Below are 22,205 nucleotides of genomic sequence, written 5' to 3' on the forward strand. Positions count from 1 at the left end.
AGTTCGGACCTAAAGTAAAAAGTAAGTAGGACCTCAAAAGCTAGGAATCTCAGGATTATTACAAATGAATATGTGCCTGGAGAAATGCTGTGGAAGGAAGAGATTCAGATTCTGGAGACATTACAAGCAGGCCGGTACAAGCAGGCCAGATTGCATCTGGGCAGGACCGGGACCAATGTCCTCAGGAGTGGTGGTATTTGCTAGTGCTGTCAGGGAGTGTTTAAACTAGAATAGCAAGTGGATGGAAACCTGATCAAGGACAGCTGATCAGGGAGAGACTGGAAGGAGAAACAAGGACAGAAACATAAAAAACAAAAAGTGGAAGACAAAGAAATCAAGGGTGAGAAACAGATGGGGCCAGAATGCAAAATAAAGCTCAGGTGACTAGTATCATAGAATCTACAATGCAGGAGGAGGCCATTAGGCCCATTGAGTCTGCACCGACCATTGGAAAGAGCACCATACTTAAGCCCATACCTCCACCCTATCCCCATACCTCCACCCTATCCCCATTACCCCACCTAACCTTTTCTGGACACTGAGGGAAATTTAGCACAGCCAATCCACCTAACCTGCACATCTTTGGACTGTGGGAGGAAACCGGAGCACCCGGAGGAAACCCACGCACACATAGGGAGAACGTGTAGACTCCGCAGACAGTGACCCAAGCCGGGAGTTAAACCTGGAACCCTGGAGCTGTGAAGCAACTGTGCTAACCACTGTGCTGCCATGCTGCCCCTGACTAACAAAGGTTAAAAAGACAAAGCTAAAGGCTTTGTGGTTTAATGTATCAAGCATTTGCAATAAGATTGATAAATTAATAGTGCAAATAGATATAAACAGCTATGATATAGTTGCAATTTCAGAGACATGGCTGTCGGGTTAATAAGGATGGGAACGGAAATCCAAGGGTATTCATTATTTAGGAAGTACAGACAAAAAGGGAAAAGGCTCAGAAAATCATGATGTGAAATCTGTAAGGGAGGAGATAAGAAACACCAACGGCAGAAAAAGTTCTTGGGGGTTGTCTATCGGCCCCAGAACAGTACTGGAGATGCAAGTGAAGGTATTAAAAAGAAATCAGAGATGCATTCAATAAGGGTACAATTGCAATCGTGGGTGACTTTAGTTTACATGTTTACATATAGATTGGACAAACCAAGCTAGCAATGGTCTCATGGAGGAGGAGTTCCTAGAGTGTGTACATGAGGATCCAATCAGAGACCAGGTAATTCTAGACTGGGTACAGTGCAATGAGAAAGGATTAATTAACGATCTTGTTGGAAAATCTTTAGGAAAGAGCAACCATAAAATGATAGAAGTCTTCACTAAATGGAGAGTGAAATAGTTCAGTGTTCTTCAAACCTTTTTTCCTTACCAACCGGCCAACTGTCGGGACCCAACCCGGCCGACCTTCGCGAACCATGCCGGCCGACCTTCGCGACCCATTCCGGCCGACCTGCGCGAACCACCATTTTCTCTTACCTTGTTTGCTGTTGACAAAAATAGAGGAAATGGTTTTGGGTCCCTTTGGCCCTCGTACACGCTCCTCCAATGGAACCTATTGGATGAAGGTGAAGCCTTCCGGTGTCGGAAAGTATGGAGTCTTCATCTGTCCAAAGTTCTGAATTTTTTCCTGTAAAATTTTATCAAATAACCCCCCGCCCCCAAACTTGTTAAAAATAAATAAATAAAATGAGTAAAATAAATGAAAAAAATGAATAAAACCCCCCTGAACTTGTAAAATAAAATAAAATGAATAAAATAAATGAAAAAAATGAATAAACCCCACCCCCCCGAACTTGTAAAAAAAATAAAATGAGTAAAATAAATGAACAAAATAAAAATTTAATGAATGAAATAAAGGAATAAATGAATAAAAACCACTACCAAACATGTAAAACAAAAAGTTGCAACTCTTTAAAAAAAATAGCGGCCGCACTGCACATGCGTGCCCGATTACCATCGCATTATCATTGTGTGCGCATGCACAATGCGTCCAATTTTTAAAACATGTTCACGGAATGCGCATGCGCGCCGATCATCGCGCGCGCATGCGCATTCCACGAACATGGTAAAAAATTGGCCGCATTGCGCATACGATGATCGGCGCACATGCGCAATGCGGCCAAATTTTTTTTTTTTTACATGTTCGCGGCCGCTTGCAGCCGGCATTGTGAAAAGCCGGCTGCTGTGTAGATTTGCGCGTTCGGGAGCGCCGCAGACAACGGCTCCGCAACCCTCCCAACACCCGCCTGCGACCCACCTGTGGGTCGCGCCTCCGACTTTGAAGAACACTGAAATAGTTGAATACGAAACTCGGGTCCCAAATCTGATTAAAGGGAGCTATGAGGGGCAAATTGATAAAGACAGATTGCGGAATCGTCCTAAACGGGTTGACAGTGGCTCATATTTAAAGAATGTGTGCATGAATTACAGAAATTCTTTATTCCTGTCTGGTGCAAAAATAAAAGTGGCTCAACCATGGCTTACAATAGAAATTACAGGATAATGGGCGGATTCTCCAGTCCCCCAGTCGCATGCTGCTTGGCAGTGTGCCATACACTGGCAGGGAATGCTCTACTCCTGCTGCTTGTCAATGGGATTTCCCATCAAAGCCATCCCATGCCACCAGGAAACACGCGGGTAGGGGTGCACTGCCGGTGGAAAAACGGAATCCCAAAGACCAGAGAATTCTGGCCAATATTAAACCCAAAGAAGAAATATAACATTTCCAGAAATACTAGCAAGCCTGAGGATTGGGAGAATTTTAGAATTCAGCAAAACAAAACACAAAAATTGTGATTAAGTGGGGGAAAATAGAGTAGGAGTGTAAGATTTTACGGAACATAGAAATTGACTGCAAATAGCCCCAAAATATGTGAAGAGAAAAAGATTAGTTTGAAAGCCGATGTGGCAATGCTGCAGGAGACTCACTTGAGGGTGAAGGACCAGGTTAGACTTAAAAAGGGCTGGGTTAGCCAAGTGTGGATTTGATGGAACGGCTCGAGGGGTAGCGGTGCTGGTCAGCAAAAGGGTACGCTTCCAGATGGAGAAGGTGGTGGAAGATCAGGGGGGTAGATATGTGATTGTGACAGGGGCGCTGGAGGGGGGATTACTGATGCTGTTAAGTGTATACGGTCCCAATTGGGAAAATGTGGGATTCGCGAAGAAGGTGTTTGGGGCCATTCCCGACTTGGACACACATGAGCTGATCGACTTTTTTGTAGTGGGAAAGGCTTTGCTGGCTGGGGTCAAGGGGTCGGAATACTCGGCAATTGCAGTGTCAGATCAGGCTCCGCATTGGGTGGATATGGTTCTGGAGAAGGGGGTTGCGCAGAGGCCGGGGTGGAAACTGGATGTGGGGCTTTTGGGGAATCAATTGTTCGGTGAGAAAATTGGAAAGGTAATTAAGGAATACGTAGGTTTCAACTGTACGGGTGAGGTGTCGAAGGCAGTTGTCTGGGAGGCTCGAAAGGCGGTGCTGAGGGGTGAGGTAATTTCTTTTAAGGCCAGGATGGACAAAGAGGAGAGGTTGGAGCGGCAGAGGGTATGAGATGTTGGAGGGAGATAGGAGTTATGCTGAAGATGGGGACCCAGCGAAGCTGGAAGAGGAAGGAACTACAGGCGAGCTTCGACCGACTGTCCACCAGGAAGGCGGTGCGCCAACTGAGACGAGCAAGGGGTGCAGTTTACAAATATGGAGATAAGGCGGGGTATATCAGCAGGTCAGCTCCGGAGGGACGCAGCGGCAAGGGAAATTCTTCAGGTGAGGGATAGGGTAGGGAAGTTGGTGGCGGCTCCGGAGCTGATTAAAGGTTTTTGAGGAGTTTTATGAGAGGTTGTACAGGTCAGAGCCACCTGGGGGTGACCGTGAGGTGCAGGAATTTCTAGGTGGGTTGGAGTACCCGAGGATCAGACGGGGTTCGTGAAAGGGAGGCAGCTGTTTTCGAACGTCGTTATGGCACCGGTGGAAGGAAAGGAAACAGAGGTGGTTGTGGCATTGGATGCCGAGAAGGCGTTTGACCGGGTAGATTGCGGGTACCTGATGGCAGTTCTGGAGCGGTTTGGGATTGCACCAAGATTTGTGAACTGGGTAAAGCTATTATATAAGGAGCCGAAGGTTTGTGCAGGGGGTCGGGACTGAAAGCACTGGCAACAACACCGCTCACGATAGCTCCAGGGAAAAACTCAGTGAGTCCGGTAATAATAGCTGCACTGAAAATCTGGAGGCAGTTTCACCAACACTTCGGGTTGGGGGCCGGGTCAAGGGAAATGCCGATTCGGGGGAACCACAGATTTGAGCCAGGGAAGTGGGATGGAAGTTTTCAGAAATGGGAAGAGAAGGGGATTAAGACGCTAAAAGATTTGTTTCTTAGGGGTCGGTTTTCAGGATTGAGGGAGCTGGAAGCGAAGTATGGGCTGGAGCAGGGAGAAATGCTTAGATACATGCAGGTTCGAGATTTTGCCAGGAAGGGGATACAGAGCTTCCCGGAGGAACCGGCAGCCTCTCTACCCTGTGCCTTGGCGTGGGGACCTGTTGGAATACTTGACCCTTGAGAAGGTTAAGTTTGAACTGAGGGGAACGACGGAGAGGTTCTACAAGTCATTGGCATTATTCATTATGCACTTTAAAGAACTGGATAACATCGAATATTAGATGGGTGGGAGGGTTGGGGGGAGGGGGGCTGTGTATATTAAGGATGACTATGGGTAATCCCTGATTCCTTTTTTTCATTGGTTTATGTAAACATGTGGGCTGATGTTTGGGGGTTGGTGGGAGGATGGGATCGTTGTTATTGTTATGGGGATTGACATATCTGTTGCTGATTATTGTTTATGGGTGTAAATTCGGGAGAAAATGTGAAAAAGGAGGAGAATAAAAATATTAAAAAAAAAAAAAACAAATGTAGGTTCCTTATAGTCAGAAGCCGGGATAAATATTGGATGCATTGGTGGTCATCTTCTATTGACTCTGGGGTGGCTCCTACAGATTGGGGGTGGCAAATGCAACCCTTTCATTTAAAAAGTGAGGGAGAGAAAAAAAAGGGGAGAATACAGACCAGTTATCCTGACATCAGCAGAGGGGAAGATGCAAGGGTTAATTAGACATAACAGAACATTTCAAAAACATTAACGGGATTGGAGAAAGCCAGCATGGTTTTATGAAAGGCAAATCATGCTCAACAAATATACTGGAGTTTTTTGAGGATCTAACTAGTAGAATAGATAGAGAGAACCAGTGGATGTGGCATATTTGGACTTTTGATAAGGCTCCTCATAAGAGCTAAGTGGGATAGGGGGTAATGCATGGATCAATAATTGATTCTTAGACAGGAAGAGAGTGGGAATAAATGGATCTTTTTCCGGTTGGCAGGCAGTGACTAGTTGGGTATCGCTACGATCAGTGCTCGAGTCCCAGCTGTTTGCGATATCCACAAATGACCTGAATGAGGGAATCAAATATAACGTTTCCAAGTTTGCTGATAAGACCATAAGACAGACCATAAGACATAGGAGTGGAAGTAAGGCCATTCGGCCCATCGAGTCCACTCCGCCATTCAATCATGGCTGATGGGCATTTCAACTCCACCTACCAGCATTCTCCCCGTAGCCCTTAATTCCTCGCGACATCAAGAATTTATCTATCTCTGCCTTGAAGCCATTTAGCGTCCCGGCCTCCACTGCACTCCGCGGCAATGAATTCCACAGGCCCACCACTCTCTGGCTGAAGAAATGTCTCCGCATTTCTGTTCTGAATTTACCCCCTCTAATTCTAAGGCTGTGCCCACGGGTCCTCGTCTCCTCGCCTAACGGAAACAGTTTCTTTGCGTCCACCCTTTCTAAGCCATGTATTATCTTGTAAGTTTCTATTAGATCTCCCCTTAACCTTCTAAACTCCAATGAATACAATCCCAGGATCCTCAGCCGTTCATCATATGTTAGACCCGCCATTCCAGGGATCATCCGTGTGAATCTCCGCTGGACACGCTCCAGTGCCAATATGTCCTTCCTGAGATGTGGGGCCCAAAACTGGACACAGTACTCCAAATGGGGCCTAACCAGAGCCTTATAAAGGCTCAGTAACACATCGCTGCTTTTATATTCCAACCCTCTTGAGATAAATGACAACATTGCATTCGCTTTCTTAATCACAGATTCAACCTGCATGTTTACCTTTAGGGAATCCTCGACTAGCACTCCCAGATCCCTTTGTACTTTGGCATTATGAATTTTCTCACCGTTTAGAAAGTAGTCTATGCTTGGATTCTTTTTTCCAAAGTGCAAGACCTCACATTTTCTCACGTTGAATTGCATCAGCCATTTCCTGCACCACTCTCCCAAACTGTCTAGATCCTTCTTCAGCCTCCCCACTTCCTCAGCACTACCTGCCTGACCACCTAACTTCGTATCATCGGCAAACTTCGCTAGAATGCCCCCAGTCCCTTCATCCAGATCATTAATATATATGGTGAACAGCTGCGGCCCCAACACTGAACCCTGATGACACTAAACTGGGCGGAATTGTGAGGAGGGTGCAAGGAGGCTTCAAGGTGATTTAGACAAGTTGTGGGAAAACACATGTCAGATGCAATACAATGTGATTAAATATAAAGTTATATACTTTGATGTATAAAAAACAGAAATTTAAGTGGTGATCTATTAGGAAGCCTGGATGTACAAAGGGATCTGGATGCCCTCGTACGCCAGTCAATGAAAGTGGAGGGGAAGGCGCAGCAAACAATTAGGAAGGCAAATGGTATGTTGGCCTTCATTGCACAAGAGTAGGTATGTCCTACTGTAGAAATGTAGGGCCTTGATGAGACCACACCTGGAGTATTGTGTGAAGTTTTAGTCCCACTACCCAAGAAAGGATATTCTTGCCATAGACAGTGCGTAGTGGAGGGATTGGTTCGAGTGAGCCTGTATTCACTACAGTTCAGAACGATGAGAGGAGATTTAATTGAAACATAGAAAATTCTAACAGGGCTGGACAAACTAGATGCAGGGAGGATGGTTTCCTTGGTTGGGGAATCTAGAACCGAGGACACAATCTCAGCATACAGGGTAGACCGTTTAGGATGGAGATGAAAAAAAAAAATCTTCATTCAAAAGGTAGTGAACCTGTGGAATTCTTTACCATAAAGGAAATGGAGGTCAAGACACTGAATGTATTCAAGAAATAGTTAAGATTTTAGATTTTATTGGCATTTAGGGGTATAATAATCTTTATTGTCACAAGTAGACATGCATTAACACTGCAATGAAGTTACTGTGAAAAGCACCCAGTCGCCACATTCCAGCGCCTGTTCGGGTACACAGAGCGAGAATTCAGAATGTCCAATTCACCTAACAGCACGTCTTTCATGACTTGTGGGAGGAAACCGGAGCACCCATTGGAAACCCACGCAGACACGGGAAAACGTGCAGACTCCACATAGACAGTGACCCAAGCCAGGAATTGAACCTGGGACCCTGGAGGTGTGAAGCGACAGTGCTACCCACTGTGCTACCCACATAATGGGATGGGAGAAAGTAGGAACTAGGCATTGAGACAGAGGATCAAAGATGATCATATTGAATGGCGGAGAAGGCTCAAAGGGCCGAATGGCCTACTCTTGCTCCTAGTTTCCATTTTCACAGACACATTATAGAAGAAGGTATGACTACTGGATGTTATGAGGTCAGATGATGAAGAACTAAGGGCAGCACGGTAGCATAGTGGTTAGCATCAATGCTTCACAGCTCCAGGGTCCCAGGTTTGGTTCCCGGCTGGGTCACTGTCTGTGCGGAGTCTGCACGTCCTCCCCGTGTGTGCATGGGTTTCAGCCGGGTCCTCCGGTTTCCTCCCACAGTCCAAAGATGTGCGGGTTAGGTGGATTGGCCATGCTAAATTGCCCGTAGTGTCCTAAAAAGTAAGGTTAAGGGGGAGTTGTTGGGTTACGGGTATAGGGTGGATACGTGAGTTTGAGTAGGCTGATCATTGATCGGCACAATATCGAGGGCTGAAGGGCCTGTTCTGTGCTGTACTGTTCTAAATTCTAAGTCATGGAGGTAGGTTTCAAGGAGTGCCTTAAAGGAGGAAAGGAAGGTAGAGGCAGAGAGGTAGGGGAGGGTATTCTCAGGTTTAGGGCTTAAACAACTGAAGGTATTTCCACCAATGATGGAGCGATTAAAAAAAACTGGGAATGCACAAATAGAATATACCTCGGACATGTTCCTGTGAAAATGAAAGATAGAAATGGCAAGATTAGGGAACCATGGATGACGGGTGAAATTATGAGACTAGCCAAAATGAAAAAGGAAGCATACATAGGATCGAGGCAACTCAAAACTGATGAAGCTTTGGAGGAATATCGGGAAAGTAGGACGAATCTCAAACGCGCAATAAAGAGGGCTAAAAGGGGTCATGAAATATCTTTGGCTAACAGGGTTAAGGAAAATCCCAAAGCCTTTTATTCGTATGTAAGGAGCAAGAGAGTAACTAGAGAAAGGATTGGCCCACTCAAAGACAAAAGAGGGAATTTATGCGTGGACTCAGAGGAAATGGGTGAGATTCTTAATGAGTACTTTGCATCGGTATTCACAAAGGAGAGGGACAAGACGGATGTTGAGGCTAGGGATGGATGTTTAAATACTCTAGGTCAAGTTGTCATACGGAAGGGGGAAGTTTTGGGTATTCTAAAAGACATTAAGGTGGACAAGTCCCCAGGACCGGATACGATCTATCCCAGGTTACTGAAGGAAGCGAGGGTTGAAATAGCTGGGGCCTTAACAGACACCGTTGCAGCATCCTTGAGCATGGGTGAGGTCCCGGAGGACTGGAGAATTGCTAATGTTGTCCCTTTGTTTAAGAAGGGTAGCAGGGATAATCCAGGGAATTATAGACCTGTGAGCTTGACGTCAGTGATAGGCAAACTGTTGGAGAAGATACTGAGGGATAGGATCTATTCACATCTGGAAGAAAATAGACTTATCAGTGATAGGCAGCATGGTTTTGTGCAGGGAAGGTCATGTCTTACAAACCTAATAGAATTCTTTGAGGAAGTGACAAAGTTAATTGATGAGGGAAGGGCTGTAGATGTCATATACATGGACTTTAGTAAGGCGTTTGATAAGATTTCCCATGGCAGGTTGATGGAAAAAGTGAAAAAATTGGACAGGGATCAGGGTGTACTAGCTAGATGGATATCGGGAAAGTAGGACGAATCTCAAACGCGCAATAAAGAGGGCTAAAAGGGGTCATGAAATATCTTTGGCTAACAGGGTTAAGGAAAATCCCAAAGCCTTTTATTCGTATGTAAGGAGCAAGAGAGTAACTAGAGAAAGGATTGGCCCACTCAAAGACAAAAGAGGGAATTTATGCGTGGACTCAGAGGAAATGGGTGAGATTCTTAATGAGTACTTTGCATCGGTATTCACAAAGGAGAGGGACAAGACGGATGTTGAGGCTAGGGATGGATGTTTAAATACTCTAGGTCAAGTTGTCATACGGAAGGGGGAAGTTTTGGGTATTCTAAAAGACATTAAGGTGGACAAGTCCCCAGGACCGGATACGATCTATCCCAGGTTACTGAAGGAAGCGAGGGTTGAAATAGCTGGGGCCTTAACAGACACCGTTGCAGCATCCTTGAGCATGGGTGAGGTCCCGGAGGACTGGAGAATTGCTAATGTTGTCCCTTTGTTTAAGAAGGGTAGCAGGGATAATCCAGGGAATTATAGACCTGTGAGCTTGACGTCAGTGATAGGCAAACTGTTGGAGAAGATACTGAGGGATAGGATCTATTCACATCTGGAAGAAAATAGACTTATCAGTGATAGGCAGCATGGTTTTGTGCAGGGAAGGTCATGTCTTACAAACCTAATAGAATTCTTTGAGGAAGTGACAAAGTTAATTGATGAGGGAAGGGCTGTAGATGTCATATACATGGACTTTAGTAAGGCGTTTGATAAGATTTCCCATGGCAGGTTGATGGAAAAAGTGAAAAAATTGGACAGGGATCAGGGTGTACTAGCTAGATGGATATCGGGAAAGTAGGACGAATCTCAAACGCGCAATAAAGAGGGCTAAAAGGGGTCATGAAATATCTTTGGCTAACAGGGTTAAGGAAAATCCCAAAGCCTTTTATTCGTATGTAAGGAGCAAGAGAGTAACAAGAGAAAGGATTGGCCCACTCAAAGACAAAAGAGGGAATTTATGCGTGGACTCAGAGGAAATGGGTGAGATTCTTAATGAGTACTTTGCATCGGTATTCACAAAGGAGAGGGACAAGACGGATGTTGAGGCTAGGGATGGGTGTTTAAATACTCTAGGTCAAGTTGTCATACGGAAGGGGGCAGCACGGTAGCATGGTGGTTAGCACAAATGCTTCACAGCTCCAGGGTCCCAGGTTCGATTCCCGGCTGGGTCACTGTCTGTGTGGAGTCTGCACGTCCTCCCCGTGTGTGCGTGGGTTTCCTCCGGGTGCTCCGGTTTCCTCCCACAGTCCAAAGATGTGCAGGTTAGGTGGATTGGCCATGCTAAATTGCCCGTAGTGTCCTAATAGTAAGGTTAAGGGGGGGTGTTGTTGGGTTACGAGTATAGGGTGGATACGTGGGTTTGAGTAGGGTGATCATTGCTCGGCACAACATCGAGGGCCGAAGGGCCTGTTCTGTGCTGTACTGTTCTATGTTCTATGGATAAAGAACTGGCTGGGCAACAGGAGACAGAGAGTAGTGGTGGAAGGGAGTGTCTCAAAATGGAGACGGGTGACTAGTGGTGTTCCACAGGGATCCGTGCTCGGACCACTATTGTTTGTGATCTACATAAATGACCTGGAGGAAGGTATAGGTGGTCTGATTACCAAGTTTGCAGATGATACTAAGATTGGTGGAGTTGCAGATAGCGAGGAGGACTGTCAGAGAATACAACAAAATATAGATAGATTGGAGAGTTGGGCAGAGAAATGGCAGATGGAGTTCAATCCAGGCAAATGCGAGGTGATACATTTTGGAAGATCAAATTCAAGAGCGGACTATATGGTCAATGGAAGAGTCTTGGGGAAAATTGATGTACAGAGAGATCTGTGAGTTCAGGTCCATTGTACCCTGAAGGTGGCAACGCAGGTTGATAGAGTGGTCAAGAAGGCATACAGCATGCTTGCCTTCATTGGACGGGGTAGTGAGTACAAGAGTTGGCAGGACATGTTACAGTTGTATAGGACTTTGGTTCGGCCACATTTGGAATACTGCGTGTAGTTCTGGTCGCCACATTACCAGAAGGATGTGGATGCTTTGGAGAGGGTGCAGAGGAGGTTCACCAGGATGTTGCCTGGTATGGAGGGTGCTAGCTATGAAGAAAGGTTGAGTAGATTAGGATTGTTTTCGTTGGAAAGACGGAGGTTGAGGGGGGACCTGATTGAGGTCTACAAAATTACGAGAGGTATGGACAGGGTGGATAGCAACAAGCTTTTCCCAAGAGTGGGGGTGTCAGTTACAAGGGGTCACGACTTCAAGGTGAGAGGGGGAAAGTTTAAGGGAGATGTGCGTGGAAAGTTTTTTACGCAGAGGGTGGTGGGTGCCTGGATCGCTTTACCAGCGGAGGTGGTAGAGGCGGGCACGATAGCATCATTTAAGAGGCATCTAGACAGGTATATGAACGGGCGGGAACAGAGGGAAGTAGACCTTGGAAAATAGGAGACAGGTTTAGATAAAGGATCTGGATCGGCGCAGGCTGGGAGGGCCGAAGGGCCTGTTCCTGTACTGTAATTTTCTTTGTTCTTTGTTCTATATGAAATGAATGTGGCCATAGTTCCCAAGGACCAAAGGCTGCTCTCTCCTTTTGAGAGAGAACTAACTGGTTGTGATTTAATCCAAGGGTCACTGTGCCTCAGGTGAGGTACAAGGTTGAGAAGGTGGGGCCTTCATGGATGATCTTAGTTGGTATGGGAATTGAGCCGTGCAGTTTCACAAACCAGTAGTCCAGCCAACTGAACTAATCCACCCCCAGCCATATACTGATGTATGATATATCTCAAATATACACACACATACTAAAGGTATGTCCTCCTTTTGTCTATTTCATCATATTTTTTAAATACCATGATTATACTGAACTATATTATCAGGTTAGATATTTTAATTTTACTTTCTGTGAAATTGGTGCACAACTCTCATAACGAAGATGATCTTTGAAGCAGTTTTATTAAAGTCAAAATTACTGACCCAATTTCTATACCTGAGTGGGACTTTCCAGTGTGTAAATATGTTCTCCATGATTATTATAGAATTTAACAGCGGTATTTTTCAATGCTGGAAGACCTCCTGACTCATAAGGCTGACTTTGCCTTTCCATGCCTGCTACTGCAAGCAAGTCCCCTTGGGTGCTCCACTGTACAACCGCATCTGGAATAATGAGAGAGACAAATAATTAATTTACGACAACTAATTAACAGAGACAATAGGCGGGATTCTCTGTTTCTGAGACTAAGTGTTGACACCGCTACAGAATTCGTGGACTTTCCCGACAGCAAAACTGACGGCAAACCCGGATCAATTCAACAACTGTGGCGGGGCTAGCACGGTGCCACGTGGAACCCAAATGAGAAATGGTGCGGGATTCGCCAGGTCCGTGACTGACACTCAGGAGGCTGACAAGCTGCAGCCACATATACACATTACAATCCACACGCACATTCATCCCAGCCAACAAGATGGCAGTGATTGTGCTGGAACGCACCCATACAGCTGATGAATCGGCTGGGGCCAGAGGACACATAGCCGGGTGTTCTGGGGGGACACCTATACGACCCGTGTTCACAGTTGCTGTTAGCGGCGTGTGCAGCTGCATGGCTGCCATGCTGGCTGCGGCAATGGTGTTCCATGCCCGTCCACCCCGAGCCCACATCCCAGCCACCCCCCGGCCGTGGAAGAAGCCCCCTGGCCAGCGGCACAACTGTCAGAAAACTATGTTGGACATTTTCCATATCCCCATCTCTCTCCCTCTGCAGCCATGACGCCGGTTTCACGATTTTTAAAAGCACAAGTGAACCATTCCATCGTGAATTCGGCCCACCAGAGACGGAGCATCGCGGAGGCTCTGGAGAATGGTAGGGTAGTGGTAGTGGTAGGGCCCACTAATGACATGCAAAAGGTGTTTACTGTACGTGAGTTCCAGACCGCATTGTCGAGGTTACGGAGAATAGCGATTTGGCGTCAAATAGGCTTCCGAGGGCAGCACGGTGGCGCAGTGGGTTAGCCCTGCAGCCTCACGGCGCTGAGGTCCCAGGTTCAATCCTGGCTCTGGGTCACTGTCCGTATGGAGTTTGCACATTCTCCCCGTGTTTGCGTGGGTTTCGCCCCCACAGCCCAAAGATGTGCAGACTAGGTGGATTGGCTACGCTAAATTGCCCTTTAATTGGAAAAAATGAATTGGGTACTCTAAATTTATAAAAAAAAATTTAAAAAAAATAGGCTTCCGTTGTGAACTTAGTGTCAGAACCTATTCTCTGCCCAATCCCGTTTCGCAATTTCGGCGTCAGCCAACGGAGAATCTCGCCCAATATATCAGTAACCATTTAAGTTTTTTATAGAATTTCAAAAGAATTGTTGAAAGGTGGGGTTTCTTATTAACAAATTAGCTTCTTTATATTGAAAGATAGACCTGAAATTTTGGTGTGCAACATTACCTGTTACATGCAGAAAGCATTCTGAAAACAAATAATCAAGTGATTACATAAAAGCTCACGAGTTGTATGGAAACCAGTCCGCAAAGTAAAAATCCTTAGCATGCAAGAATGTTTAAACTTTACAGAAAATATCACACTAATCATTTCAGCAAGAATATATATCAAAGGTGTTCACGTATCCTCACTTCTGGCTCAGCTGTGCATGTTTCCATTTTGTGAGATTGTCGAAGTACATGGTTAGCAGAGACCTGCGCTGTTCAGTCCCCTTCTCCAGCCAAGGTGAAGCAATGCAGATGGTTGAGAGGATTGGTTCCCAAAAAGAGTCATTGCGGACATAAGATCGTGTGACAATTGAGAAAAGGGAAAATGAGGGAAGAACAGCACCCAGCTACTTCATACCATGATCACAGAATGATGCAGTGCAGTGGTTGTCTTCGGCCCATCGAGTCTGCACCAATGCATGAAAGACACCTGACCTGCCTACCTAATCTCATTTGCCAGCACTTAGCCCATAGCCTTGAATATTATGACGTGTCAAGTACTCATCCAAACCGCCTCTACCCGTGACAGACAGTGTATTCTAGACCGTCTGATGGAACCATCAATTCACCAGACACGTGTTTCCGATATGAATATAGGCTTTAATGTACTTACTACAGAGCCAGCCTGTTACCCGTTGATGAACTCTCGGTGAACTGCAGGCTGACTCTGGACAAGGGTATTTATACAGCAGCACAAGGGGGAGGAGTCGTGGACGGAGCCAAGGGTGGAGCCCTGTACAAGCTCCTGAGCATTCCCAGAGCTACTCCCCCTAGTCGTCAGATAACGCTACTGCGCTTACAAGGATACAGTGTGAATTACCATGTTACATTCACCACATTCACCCCGTGCAAAAAAATCAAGTCCGGCGGGGGTGGTGGTTTACAAAGTCAGTCTGTCCGGTGGTCGAACCGTCCGCTGTGATCTGCGGAGCACCGGGGTTGCAGCCTCTTGCGGTGGCTGGATGGGTGTTGTGTGCTGGGGTACGATGGCTGACTCCAGGGAGGGTTGTATCCGAGCTTCATACTCTCCTGGTTCAACCGGGGGCGCTGGGAGCTGGCCGGCGCGTGTGCGCGGAACTGGTGGAGCGAGCTCGTGGGCTCGGGAGCGCGAGCATGGGGTGTAGGGTGAGAGGTCCTTCTGTGGGGATAGAGGGGGCGCTGGATCCGGCGGGTGCCAGATCCCGGAACGATACAGTGTCCTGACGGCCGTCAGGGAACTCGACGAATGCGTACTGGGGGTTGGAGTGGAGCAGGCGCACCTTTTCAACAAGTGGGTCGGTTTTGTGTGCCCTGACGTGTTTCCTCAGAAGTACGGGGCCCGGTGTCCTCAGCCATGCTGGAAGTGAGACCCCCGTGGTAGTGCCCCTGGAAAAAATGAGGAGCCTCTCGTGAGGGGTCTGATTGGTCGCCGTGCACAAAAGGGACTTAATAGCGTGGAGCGCGTCTGGGAGGACTTCCTGGGAGACTTGGAGCTTTCTAGACCGGAGGGTCTGTAGGACGGTCTTCTAGACCGTCTCGTTCTCCCTCTCCACCTGCCCGTTCCCCCTGGGGTTTTAGCTGGTAGTCCTGCTCGAGGCAATGCCCTTGTCGAGCAGGTACTGACGCAGCTCGTCGCTCATGAAGGATGAACCCCGGTCGCTGTGTACGTAGCTGGGGAAACCAAACAGGGTGAAGATGCTATGCAGGGCCCTAATGACTGTGTGGGAGGTCAAGTCGGGGCACGGGATGGCAAATGGTAAACGGGAGAACTCATCTACGACGTTTAGAAAGTAAACGTTCTTGTTAGTTGAGGGGAGTGGCCCTTTGAAATCGATTGCGAGGCGTTCAAAGGGCCTAGAAGCCATGACCAGGTGGGCCCTGTCTGGTCTATAGAAGTGCGGTTTGCACTCCACACAGATCGGGCAGTCCCTGGTGACTGCTTTCACTTCCTCGTTGGAGAAAGGCAGGTTTCGGGCTCTGATGTAGTGGGCGAGCCGGGTGACCCCCTGGTGGCAGAGGACATTGTGGATGACTTTCAATCGGTCAATCTGCGCGCTGGCGCATGTCCCACGGGATAGGGCATCCGGAGGCTCGTTGAGCTTCCCGGGTCGATACTTAATATCGTAATTGTAGGTGGAGAGTTCGATCCTCCACCTCAGAATTTTGTCGTTTTTAATTTTGCCCCTTTGCGAATTGTCAAACATGAAGGCAACCGATCGTTGGTCGGTGATGAGGGTGAACCTCCTACCTGTGAGGTAGTGCCTCCAGTAACGAATAGCTTCAACAATGGATTGTTTTTCTCGACTGAGGAGTGTCGGAGTTCTGAAGCGGAGAGGGTACGGGAGAAAAATACGACTGGTCTCCCTGCCTGATTTAGTGTGGCTGCTAGAGCTACCTCTGAGGCGTCGCTCTCAACCTGGAATGGAGTGGATTCATCCACCGCCCACATGACTGCTTTGGCGATGTCCTCCTTGATGCCGTCGAAGGCCTGGCGTGCCTCGGCTGACAGGGGAAATCGTGTGGCCCTAAAGAGTGGGCGGGCTTTGTCCGCATATTGAGGGACCCACTGCACCGTTTGAGGGCCTTGGGGCAATGGGGGAGGGGCATACGGTCCGAGTCTGGGCCCAGGACTCCGTTTTCCACGACATAGCCGAGGATGGCTAGCCTGGTTGTGCGGAAAACGCATTTCTCCTTGTTATAAGTGAGATTCAGTTTCTGTGCCGTCTGGAGAAAACGGTGGAGGTTGGCGTCATGGTCCTGCTGGTCATAGCTGCAGATGGTGACATTGTCCAAGTACGGAAACATGGCCCGCAGCCCGTACTGGTCCACCATTCGGTCCATTGCTCGTTGGAACACGGAGACCCCATTAGTGACGCCGAAAGGGACCCGGAGGAAATGGAAGAGGCAGCCAGCGGCCTCGAATGCCGTGTAGTTGCGGTCCTCCGGGCGGATTGGGAGCTGGTGGTATGCAGACTTCAGATCCACCATGGAAAAGAGCCGTACTGGGCGATCTGGTTTACCATGTCTGCAATCCTGGGGAGGGGATATGCATCGAGGAGCGTAAATCTATTTATGGTCTGACTATAGTCAACAACCATGCGGAATTTTTCCCCGGTCTTAACGACCACCACCTGACCTCTCCAGGGACTATTGCTGGCCTCTGTAATCCCCTCACTGAGAAGCCTTCGGACCTCTGTTCTGATAAATACCCTATCCTGGAGGCTGTACCGCCTGCTACGAGTGGCTACGGGTTTACAGTCCTTTGTGAGATTGGCGGAGAGGAGGGGGGGGGATTTGCAGCGTAGCGAGGCTGCAGATAGTGAGTGGGGGCAGGGGCCCGCCGAAGCTGAGGGTGAGGCTCTTAAGGTTACATTGAAAGTCTAGGCCTAATAAGAGTGGCGTGCAGAGGTCGGGCAAAACGTAAAGTTTGAATTCTGAGTAGCTAGCGCCTCGGATTGTGAGTGTCGCGGCGGTGCGTCCCTGGATCTGGACCGAATGGGAGCCTGAAGCGAGCGAGATAGTTTGCCGCACAGGGAAAACGGGGAGCGAACAGCATCTTACCAGGTCTGGATGTATGAAGCTCTCAGTGCTCCCGGAGTCGAAGAGGCATAGCGTTTGGTACCCGTTGATTTGGACCTCTGCCATTGAATTTCGCAGATGCTTCGGGCATGATTGGTCCAGAGTGACTGCGCTGAGTTGCGGGTAGTCGACGGCTCGATCAGCTGTGCTGGAGTGGCCCCGTGATGACTGCCCTCTGAGTTCATAGTCGTACTCTTCCGATGAGTTGTCCGAGCGTGGAGATGCAGGTCGTGCCCTTGGATCGCACGTGGCGGGCGGTGAGGAAGTTGGCGTCCAAGATGGCGGCCCCCATGAGTCGCACGTGGCCGGCCGCGTGGTGGAGGTTTGCCAAGATGACGGCCCCCATGGATCGCACGTGGCGGGAGGGGTCGGAGTCGGGGCATAGGCCGCAGCGTTTCGGGCCCCGCGGGCCTGCGGGTGTGGGGAGCGAATGCTTCGTGCCCCTGGGGAGTTGGAAGCTGGGGCCCTTTTAGCGAGGCACACTCTTGCGGCCTTCTGCCCGCAGCTGCTGCAGGTCGCGTTGCGGGCCGAGCAGTGCTGCCACGGGTGTGGATTCTGGCCGCAGAAATGGCAGGCTGGAGCAGTATAGTGGCTGGCTGGAGCAGCATAGTGGCTGGCTGGGGCAGCATGGTGGTTGGGCGGCCGCGTAGCACGGGCCTGGGGGAGTCACTGATCGGGGGCCATGATTGGGTCGCGGGGTCCGCGGGGAACGAGTTAAGGCTGCGGAAGGAGACCTCCATCGTGGTCGCAGCTTCCACAATTGTTTCTAAGTCTTGGGCCCCCTTTTCCAGCAGTCGTTGGTGCACATAATTAGACCTGAGGCCCGCTACAAAAACATCGCGTACAGCAAGTTCTCTGTGTTCAGCCGCGGTAACCGCTTGGTAATTACAGTCATTTGACAAATTATTGAGTTCCCTTAAAAATTCGGTGAGTGATTCTGTAGGCCGCTGGCGGCGAGTCGTGAACACATGGCGTGCATAAACTTCGTTAATGGGCCTTACATATATCTTATCGAGTACCACTCGCGCTGCAGTATACGAAACAGCCGAGTTTAGTTGCGTAGAGATTCTGTGGCTCACCCTCGCGTGCAGTAGACTTAACTTCTGTTCCTCTGTCATTTCGGCTGAGCTCGCTTCTGCCAGGTAGGCCTTAAAGCACCGCAGCCAGTGGGAGAAGATTTCTTTAGCCTCTGCATCCTGCGGGTCGAGTTCCAGGCATCCAGGCTTGAGGGCTGATTCCATGATCGACCTTGACTGTTCTTAAGTAGATTCAATTGATGGAACCATCAATTCACCAGACACGTGTTTCCGATATGAATATAGGCTTTAATCTACTTACTACAGAGCCAGCCTGTTACCCGTTGATGAACTCTCGATGAACTGCAGGCTGACTCTGGACAAGGGTATTTATACAGCAGCACAAGGGGGAGGAGTCGTGGGCGGAGCCAAGGGAGCCCTGTACAAGCTCCTGAGCATTCCCAGAGCAACTCCCCTACTGGTCGGATAACGCTACTGCGCTTACACGGATACAGTGTGAATTACCATGTTACATTCACCACACCGTCACCACCTTCTCTGGGTAAAAAAAGCTTTTCCTCAACCCCCCCACCCCCGCACCTCCTGTCCCACTGGGGACATATTGATCACATCAAATAAGCGACTGACATTCGCTGACAAATGCCTCCCCTTTACAAATCCTGCCTGGTCCTCCCCTATCAACCCCGTACACAGACCTCGATCCGCGAGGCCAGCAGTTTGGCATCCACAGCAGAAAGATCAGGCGTTAAGACCCACGCTGCTCCAGGTCCTTATCCTTCTTCAGAATTAAGGATATCGAGGCCTGTGATAACGTAGGGGGAAGATCCCCCTTGTCCCTTGCCTCATTATATGCCCTTACCAGCAGTGGCCCTAGGTCCTCCGAAAACTTTATATAAAATCTCACCGGGAACCCATCCGAACATGAGGCCTTCCTTGCCTGCATCACCCACATACTCTCTAGCACCTCCACTCGTCCAATGGGTGCCCCCAGCCCCTCTACCAAATCCCCCTCCACTTTGGGGAATTCCAGTCCATCAAAAAAATCGGGGCTCCGATTCATATAGCCTCCTATATAATTCCTCAAACACCCCATTCACCCCCAATGGTTCAAGTACAACCTTTCCCCTCCCATCCTTCAGTCTCCTTTCCAATCTCTCTCGCCGCCACCTGCTTCCGAAGTTGGTGAGTCGATGTCCTACTTGCCTTCTCCCCAAATTTATACATGGCCCCCCCCCCCCTGCCCTCCGTAACTGCCCCACTGCCTTCCCCGTGGACACTAGTTGAACTCTATCTTGAGCTTCTGCCGCTCCTTCAACAAGCCTGCCTCCGTGGCTTTGGAGTATCTCCGATCTCCCTGCAGGATCTCCTCCACCAGCCTTGCCATCTTTGCCCGCTCCATCCTGTCCCTATGCGCCTGAATCGATATCAACTCGCCCTCACCACTGCCTTAAGCGCCTCCCATAGCGTGGCAGCCAAAACCTCACCCGAGTCATTCAACCCCCCCACCCCCATGCCAGCCCTCGCCCGCTTGTACACCTCCTCGTCTGCTAATAATCTCACATTTAATCTCCCGTGCAGGCGCTGCCCCCACTTCCACTGGTCCACCTGCAAGTCCACCCAGTGCGGCACGTGATCAGAAACCATAATCGCTAAGTAACCCAAGTCAACCAAGCTGCCAGCAAAGTCTTATCCACCACAAAGTAATCGATTCATGAGTACACCCTGTGCACATGGAAGAAATATGAAAGTTCCTTCGCCTCGGCCTCCATGGCCGCCCCCCCCCCCCCCCCAACAATACGCTCCACGTACCCCATTAGTTATTCTGCCACTGTCCAATCTCGCCTCGATGACCATATTCATGTGTCCCCCCCCCCCCCCCCCCACAATCAACCAGTAGGAGTCCAGGTCCGGGATCTTCCCCAACCCCCACCTCATGAATTTGATACCATTGCAATTTGGGCATAAACATTCACCAAGACCAGTGGCAACCCCTCCAATTTCCCACTCACCATCATAATGTTCCCCACCTCAAATGCTACCTGCTTATTTAGTAGTCTTCAAATCCAACGCCGAATGAAAAACCTGTCTAACCCACCCCTTCCTCAGCTTAATTTGGTCCCCAATCTTCAAATGCGCTTCCTGTAGAAATGCCACATCCGCCTTTAAACTCCTCAGGTGCACGAACAAGCGCAACCGTTTGACTAGCCCATTCAGCCCCCTCACATTTCACGTGACCAGCCTGGTCCGGGGGGGGGCAAACTCCCTCCTTGTTGCACTTCAACTGCCCCACTCCCATCAGCAGCCCACCCCACCCCCCCCCCGGAACAAAACAACAACCCCATCCCCCTCTAAAACGCTAACCTTCTGATCGCCCTCCCCCCCCCCCCCCCCCCACTGCGCTCCCATGAACTAGCTCGCCCAGATAGCCTGGAAGCCCCTGCCCAAATATCCTACCTCCTACTGATTGTCCTCCCCACTGCTCACATTCCACCATGGTGCAAACAACAACACTGAAAAGAAGAAAAAAAAGATGCACTTGTCTTGTTATGCTCTAAGCGTAGCATAAGCGGCTTACTTGTGGTGCACTTGACAAAGGAAGATTCTGACGTGGAGATAACTTCAACACGTTTATTAAACTATTTACACTTCTATTACTCGGGTTCGACACTACTGTTAATCCTTCTATAGCTACCCAGACTGACTAACCCGTCTGCTACAATCCACGTGGTGGGAGTGATATTGAATCAACCCTGTGTCTGCACTCACTGACTGTCTCCACTGGAAAGAGGAAGATCATGTGTGTTGTGTCCTTTATATATGGGTTGGTGTAATGCCCTCCTGTGGTCGTGTCACCTCTGTGTATCGTGAATGCCCATTGGACGTGTCCTATCTAACTGTTCTATTGGTTGAGTGTCTGTGTGTCATGTCTCTGGTGCTCCCTCTAGTGTCTAGCTAGTCTACATGTATTTATATTAACCCCTTGTGTATTTACAGTGATGCACATCACCACATCCCCCCTTTTTTACATGTTACATATTTTCTGAACACTTAAAGAAAATTGAACAAAAAACAGGAAGATAAGTTGTGGTATGTACAAGTCATGAGAACAGTGATGAAACAATAAGCCCAAATCATAATTGTGAGTCCAAAAAACCATCAATCATCATGGTCAAATGTCTCTCTTGGTGGGTTGGTGAATTTGATGGTGCCATGTCCTTGTAAACGCCGTCGGTGTCCCTGTGCAACAGGAACCAAGAAGTGGTCAAATCACTTTGCTGTAGATTTGGAGTCTTTCTTTTTCGATGTTTGTGATAGTGATGTTGGATGGCATCTTGTAGCTGATAAGTTGTTGATGCTGAAGAGGTACCATCAACAGTATCATTCGGGGTCATGTATGTGCCATATGTTGAAGTTGGATAATACAGTGCATACTGGTTCTGGCCAAATGCTGTGTAGGAAGGGTAATCCTGATGAGAACTGTTGAAGCTTGTCGAATTGGAAACAGAATCGCTGTTCGCATAAATACCGGGTGATGGTGTGAAACTAGAACATTGCATCTGATAGGAATATGCTGTCTGGCCAGGCTGGGGTGCAGCAAATCCTGGGCTGTAACTAAGGCATCCAGTCTGCAATGCAGATTGTGCTTGCGGTAGCCCTCCTTCAGTCTTAATTCCATAAGTGGGCAATCCGTAGTGCTGGCCTGTTTGAGAATATGCTGCATAGACTGCTGGCTGCTGCATTCCTGAATACTGGGTTTGTCCAGCATAAGCTGTCATTGACTGCACTGCTGGTGTGGAAAGAATGTGTGGGTATGGCTTGGAAGGATATAGCTGTGGTGAATATTGGTGTATTCCTCTTGGACTGTAGCCACTACTTGTTATTACTGACCCAGTGTAATTGTC

At 48.6% G+C, this 22,205-nt stretch overlaps 1 protein-coding gene across 2 annotated transcripts in view; it reads right to left on the reverse strand.

The window, feature by feature from the left end:
* Positions 1 to 22,205, reverse strand: part of tulp4a (TUB like protein 4a) — a 569,265-nt gene that overhangs the window by 356,605 nt on the left and 190,455 nt on the right. For both annotated transcript variants that reach the window (XM_038802363.1, XM_038802372.1), the window contains exon 6: positions 12,218 to 12,384. In XM_038802363.1, coding sequence (XP_038658291.1) covers positions 12,218 to 12,384 — 167 coding nt within the window. The remainder of the gene's footprint in view (positions 1 to 12,217; positions 12,385 to 22,205) is intronic.

Source organism: Scyliorhinus canicula, chromosome 1, assembly GCF_902713615.1.
Source record: "Scyliorhinus canicula chromosome 1, sScyCan1.1, whole genome shotgun sequence".
Lineage (NCBI taxonomy): Eukaryota > Metazoa > Chordata > Chondrichthyes > Carcharhiniformes > Scyliorhinidae > Scyliorhinus > Scyliorhinus canicula.